The sequence below is a fragment of the Gekko japonicus genome, unplaced genomic scaffold (assembly GCF_001447785.1).
Source record: "Gekko japonicus isolate JY-2015 unplaced genomic scaffold, Gekko_japonicus_V1.1 scaffold1289, whole genome shotgun sequence".
Classification (NCBI taxonomy): Eukaryota; Metazoa; Chordata; class Lepidosauria; order Squamata; family Gekkonidae; genus Gekko; species Gekko japonicus.
In genome coordinates, this window is record NW_015175397.1 from 230,710 (window position 1) to 237,626 (window position 6,917).

Here is a 6,917-nt window from a genome sequence, read left to right on the forward strand (position 1 = left end):
CATACTTCCCCAAACCCCACCTGCCAGTTTAGAGGCTGAGTAGGTTATTTGTGTGCGTGTGTGTGTGAGAGAGAGAGTGCTTGAAATATTTATATACAGGGCCTAGTTACTGCAGCTGCTCCAGCAATTGCTTTTTCACCCAGCAACATCCCCCATTAATTTTGGTCCGGCCCAGGAGAGCCATACCTTTCAGTGTGGTCCCAGGCCTCTCCAGCTCTGCGACAGACCTCTGCATTGCTTGTATTGCCAGGCAACCCCCTTTATACTTCTCCTTGTCTCTCCTTGCCTAGGCAGCCTGAGTCGGGCGGGCCCCATCCCAGCCATCCTGCGCCCGCCGCCCGCCATGATGCAGCCGCCCCTCGATCTCAAGCCTTTCCTCTCGTTCCCCATGGAGGCGCAGCCGGCTGTGGGCCTCTTCCCGGGTTTCAACACGGTAAGGCCGTGGCTGCTTCCGGCCCAGGAGGTGCAGGCTCGGGTAGGACTGTTTGTATAACTCCTCCCACTTTCCTCCTTCTCTTCCTCTGCTCCCCCCACCAGAGAAAAAGGGGCTTTGGCATGGACACCTGGCCCCTGGGAAAGCCAGATGAGGCACCCATGACACGTACATTGAAAGGGGCAGCGGGAGAACATTGGCCCTGGCAGTCTTAGCCAAAATCCCAGTTAGGGAGGCTGACTACACCTGCTCTCAGAGAGGGGCCATGGCTTAGTGGTAGAGCATCTGTTTGGCATGCAGAAGGTCCCAGGTTCTGTCCCAGGCATCGCCAGTTAAAAGGATCGGGTAGGAGGTGATGTGGATGACCCAGATTAGACCTGTACTAGCCCCATCTTGTCAGATCTTGAAAGCGAAGAAAAGTCAGCCCTGGTCAGTAGTTGGATGGGAGACCAGCAAGGAATACCAGGGTCATGAGGCAGGGGCAGGCAATGGCAAAGTACCTCTGGACATCTCTTGCCTTGAAAACTCTACAGGGTCACCCTAGGTCAGCTGTGGCCAATGCTCCCTCTAAGCTGCGGAGTCTTGCGAGCAAAAATTCTACTTTGTGAGCTGCTGGCATTAAAGTTGTGAGCGAGCGATTCGGCTACTGCATAAATTAGTTTGCGCTGGACTCGCAGTGTTCCCTCTAAGCTGAGTTAGTTTGAGCTAGCTCACAGTTTTTTAGCCTCCGGCTCACACATTTTTGTCTTGGCTCAGGAAGGATGGCTCCGGAGCAAATTATGCAGTAGCCAAATCGCTCGCTCACAACAACGTTAATGCCAGTAGCTCACAAAGTAGAATTTTTGCTCACAAGACTCCACAGCTTAGAGGGAGCATTGCTCCGGAGCCATCCTTCCTGAGCTAAGATAAAAAAATGTGTGAGCCAGAGGCTAAAAAACCTGTGAGTTAGCTCACACTAACTCAGCTTAGAGGGAACACTGGCTGTGAGTTGACGGCACTTTTTACCACCACCAGGAGGTGATGTGAAAGCCCTCAGCCTGAGACCCTGGAGAGCTATTGCCAGTTTGAGTTGACAGTATTGACTTTGATGGACCAAGGCTCTGATTCAGTATAATCTAGCTTCATGTGCATGAAAGGATACAGCACCTTCTTTCTTAGCAGGGTGAGTCCAAAAACTGGCTTACCCGGGGGGTTTACACACTTCAGTGGATTACCCTTTGGTAAATGGCCTGATTTAAGTGTGACACCAGCAAGGAAGTTCAAGTGCTTCTCTGTTAGCTCTGCCACAGGCTCCAAATCTCTTTTAAACCTTGCTTAGACCCATGCAGAGCAGCGACCTGGGCTTAGTTTGCATAGTGGAAATTGGTAGCCATTGCAGATCCTATGTAGCCCATGTAGCTAAACCCCAAACCCTGCGTAAAGTCACCAGGGAAGCCCTTTTTGCTTCTCTAGCCTTGTATTTACATTGGGTCAGTATGCATTTCACACAAGGGTAGAATAGGAGAGGTTGAGAGAGAGAACCTGGTAAGCATGCGGGGTTGGACTCAGTAGCAAAAGAAAAGAAAACCATTAGGCTGTTTTTGGAGTTTACTAGCTAGGCTGTTTTTGGAGTTTACTAGCTCTTATAGACCTTGAGACTGGCTACTGGCGAGAAGGCAGTTTTATAGGTCAAGCCAGTAAAAACGAATGCCTGATTGACCTCTGTATTGGAGAGGGCAGTAAAAGCAGAACCCCTCCATGTGCACAAATGGAGGAGATTGAGATGAATGCCTGTGAAGTGCTTAAACTTCTAGGGGTCCAATGCACTGAATAAATGCATCGTACCCCTAAAATTATAACTACTGAGGGGGCATGCCTTGACTTTCTTGCCACCTGCTGAGTTCTAGCATCTGCCTGGTGGAACAGCTCAAGAGCCACGACTGTTCCCAGATGGAACTGTGGTACCCTGGGCTTTTTCGGTCTTGTAGCTCCCTTCCTAGTGGTGCTAGGGGGAAAAACAGATCAGCCTTGGGGGCTTCCCCTGTGTGGTAGTATTTGGCCAGCTGGCTTGCATTAGAGCGCCCTCTGCTGGCTGGAGATTGAGATGGCCTGTGTAGCTGTGGGCCGGTGATGGTGTTTGTGTCCAGGTGAGATCCTTTTGTGGTTTATGGATTTATCTATATTTTAATCCAGCCTCTTCCCTCCTTCTTTGTAATCCAAATCTGAGTGACATCCACTCCAGACGGGGAAAATAAATGCAGATATGGAAGGATGCAAGCTTTAATCGGTAGGGTGAAGTGGGTAGATTAAAGCTGAAGGTTTAATCTCAGATAGGAGGAGAGGAGAAGCAGGGGTTGAGGAGGGAGAGGAGGCAGCCAGGAACAGGGCGACCTGCCCTCTCTGTTTTGCTGCTTTTTCACCCCGGAACCAGATCACTAGATGTTTGCTGCCAGGAAAGCTGGCTGGGGAAGGCAGGCAGTAGAAGAGTAAAATGCTCTTCCCCCTCCTTCCCATCACTTCTCTGCTGTGGACTGTACCTGCCGCTTTGCAGTTCTCCAGCAACCTGTGTCTACTTTGGTCCTCAAGGTGGGGCATAAAAACGCCTCGCAGGCACCTGGCTGGAGTTTTTCCTGTTGTGTTGCCAGACAACTATCAGCAGGGGGAGCAACTGTCCTTCGATGCCCTGTTGGTCTGGCAGGTGATGTCCAGCCACCTCGGGACCGTGTGGTCTGGCAGGTGATGTCCAGCCACCTCTGGGGACGGCGGCTGACCAGGCAAGGAAAACTTGACACTGAGGAAATTAGATTCAACTCTTTGGCCAAGTCCTTAAAAGGTTCAGCTCTGCAATGTGTCCTGTCTTTCCAACCAAAATCTACTTATGCTATACCTGATGTGAAATGTGTGTCTAAAACTGAAATCTGAATATTAAGACCGTACATCTTGAACTACCCGTTTTAAAAAATGATGTTGCCTGATTTTGAGAGCCTCCCCTTTCATGCTTCCTTTTCCTCTCCAGTGTTGCCAGCAACCACAGTCTGTCTCTCCCTCTTGCCAAGTTGACATTGTTACATAAGAGCTATCTCTACAGAATGCTTAATTTCTCCATGGCAGACCTCCTGAGGCCACCCCGCTGCTTTAGGACACCCCGGTCATAAGGACTTAATTGAATCCAAATCAGCTGGTGTAAAAATTATTCTTGCTAGAGACGTCGGTTAGGTGTTTGGAATAAGATGAGCTACTAACAGAACAATCCTAAGCGGGTCTACTCAGAAATAAGTCCCATTCTATTCAGTAGGTCTTGCTTCCAGGAAAGTATTCTCAGGATGGTACGGTTAGGCCAGTAACAGGCATCTTCTGGTGTTCCTTTCCGGGTCAGATCTGTTCAAGCATCTTCCCCCACACCCCACGTTTAAGCCAGATGTATTCCCCCTGGTGCTTGCATGGAGAAATCAGCTACTAATGTTTTCTAGGGGGTTTCAGATTTTATTGGAGACAGGATCCTGTAGCTTTTAAAAAGATGTCTGCAAGGGAGAGTTTTTGCGGGGGCAGCTTCTCCCCTCCCTCTAACAGTAGAATAGTAGAAAGCAGCAGCGCCTAAAATTTATCCTCTCTGCACATCTGTTAAAAATGCAAGAGCCCTGGCTTGGATGGAATATGGACATGTAACGTTTGGCTCATGTCGTTCCCCTAATGCAGGGGTGTCAAACAGGTGGCCTGGGGGCCAGGTGAGGCCCCCGGAGGGCTTCTATCAGGCCCGCTGTGGAACTGTCTGGCTTCTGCTTCTTCCAGTTCTGCTGCTGCTATGTCATTGTAGGTTTGCAGCTTACAGATACACACCTGAACAGCATACTCAAGATTGCAACAGCACAGACATTTTGATGTAATAATTCAGAGCAAGAGGTGTCAGTTATCAGACACTGTTAAATAAACAAAATATTGCAAGAGTGCTAATGTTTTAAGCATGTTTTTATTTTAAGTAAAAAAATAACCCTTTGTGTTTGTGTCCTTTATAAAGTTTATATCTTAGCTACCTGGCATTACATTTTATGACACACATGGCCTGGCCCAACAAGGTCTCATTTATGTCAGATCCGGCCCTCATAACAAATGAGTTCGACCCCCCTGCCCTAATGCTTGAGTAGCATTGGCTTTTTTCCTTTATGGTCTGTGTGTGCACTTAGCTTGTATATGCAATGTATATGTGGTCCCGAGAAGATGGGCATGTGACTTGCATGTTACAAGGAAACAGCATAGGTACACATAAGGATGCTGGCCTCCAGGTGGGACCTGGGGATCTCCTGGAGTTACAGCTCATCTCCAAACTACAGAGATCAGTTCTCCTGGAGAAAATGGAGGCTTTGGAGAGTGGAGTCTTTGGCATTGTACCCCACTGAGGTCTCCATCCTCCCCAGGCTCCACCCCCAAATCTCCAGGAGTTTCCCAATCTGGAGCTGGGAACCTTAACGGATCTAGCAACCCTAGGCACATATGAGGTGTATGATTTCCATTAATGTTTGAAATGGCCCTTTCATAAAAACTGAGTTGTCAAGGGCCACATTGGGTACCCATTCAGTGTGGGATGAGCATTCAGCCACTGGGCATCTTAGTTGTCCCCCCCCCCCCCTTCTGAATGAATGTCTGAGAGTGACAGGCCTCTCAAGTCAAAACAGTCTGCCTTTTGCAGTCCTGAATTTATTCTGGCTTGGATGTGAAGACATCGATTATGAGATCTCTGTCAATAAAAGCCGACGAGGTCCCATTCGTTTCCTTCTCCGTGTCCTTCCGCTGGCTTCTTCTGCTTTTCCAGATCAAATTGATCTCCTACATGGAGGCTCCTCTCTGAGCGACAAACAACACATTGTGCTGGAAAGCCCTTAGATTTCCTTTCTGGTTTTTACTTTTATGCAATTGCACATGTATCTCTGTGCATATGCAACGTCTCCTGGCTTGGATTGGAACAGCGAGGCTGCCATTCCAAATCTCTCTCTTTCTGTCTCAAGCCATTGTCGTAGTTGTTGTCCCATCCACCCCCCTTGCATGGCTAAACAGCAGCTTCACAGGGTTTGCAGTTCAGACCGTGGCACAAAGGGTTAAAACGCCCCCTGCCGAGGTTGATCAGACTCTAAGCGCCCCCCCCCCCCCCCCCTCTGCTTTCCAGTAAAAATAAAAATGTCACCAGTCTCCAGCTTAGCCCTGAGCATAGTTGAAACTTCGAAACTTTCCGGCTCTCAAGATGTCCTGGGGAGCAAACAGCAAGAACGTTCAGAATCTTTGATCTTCCTTCAAGACACTTCAGGGTGTATCCGAGCACACCGTCTCTATTACTCTTTGCACGTGTAGTCGAGGTCCTCAAACATTGCTCTTGGCTCTCCCCAGAAATCGAGGGCTTTGCCAACTCCTACAGTCAAACCAGTCTCACTTCCAGTCTCTGGCTATGGCGTCATCCCATTGTCAGTTTCTCCTCTTCTCTGCACTGCTTCATCCTTTCCTTCCCATCCCCAGTTCCAAAAAGTCCGACAGAGAGAAGTCCACCTTTAACCAGTTCAGTTTTGCAGATGACAGTTCAGCTCACAAAGAAGTCAAAGCCTCTGGCGGGTAATGCCTTCACCAGAAACACAAGCACAAGACGTTAGAACGCTGAAGTGGAAGATCGCATTTCGGAATGACCCCTGATCTCAAAAGGCCTCAGCAAAAAATAAAATTGGTGCAGTAAACGAAGAAAGGGAATGGAATCTTTTAGCCCTGCTGGCTTTTCTATTTGCATGAAGGTTCCCTCCCCCCTTTAATCCCTTGTGACAGAACCTTCAAACCTGCCCTCTGAAGTGGTACAGTCCACCTGAGGACTCTTCCACCTCTTTCTCCTGCCTCTGCCGTTTGCATGCTAGCCATTTGCATGCTTGACATTTGATGACAGCAACTTCCTGTGATGACTTTCCAGCTTGTGTATCACTCGCCGTCACCTCAACAGCAGTGCTTTTTGATGACTTTCCAGCTTGTGTATCACTCGCCAAAGTCACCTCAACAGCAGTGCTTTTGGTCAGTGAGGAAACACTTCACACGTTCGTACACCAGAGTCCTCTAGCGACGACGCATTCAGTGAAGTAGATAAAAACCCGAATGGGTATTGAACCTCAAGGTGTAGAGCCGTCACAGCCAGTGTTCCCTCTAAGCTGAGTTAGTGTGAGCTAGCTCACAGTTTTTTAGCCTCCAGCTCACACATTTTGGTCTTAGCTCAGGCAGGATGGCTCCAGAGCAAACTAATTGATGCAGCAGCCAAATCGCTCGCTCACAACTTTAATGCCAATAGCTCGCAAAGTACAATTTTTGCTCACAAGACTCCACAGCTTAGAGGGAACGTTGGTCACAGCTGTGCCTTAGGAGAGCCTTGATTGGTTTTGGCTCTCCGTCGAGCAGAAGGTGGTGGGTCAGGATGGATTTGCCTCTCTGTAATGTGTGGAATGAAGCCTCGTGCTTGGACTAGTGTGGGACAAGGGAGATCAGCAGG

The 6,917-nt window shown here is 48.9% G+C and overlaps 1 protein-coding gene across 1 annotated transcript in view; it reads left to right on the forward strand.

Annotated features, from left to right (window-relative positions):
• Positions 1-300: 300 nt before the first annotated feature.
• ZNF385A (zinc finger protein 385A) overlaps positions 301-6,917 on the forward strand; it is a 102,315-nt gene continuing 95,698 nt past the window's right edge. Inside the window, exon 1 of the mRNA XM_015425680.1 lies at positions 301-433. Within this exon, the coding sequence (XP_015281166.1) occupies positions 344-433 (90 nt within the window). The 5' untranslated portion in view covers positions 301-343. The remainder of the gene's footprint in view (positions 434-6,917) is intronic.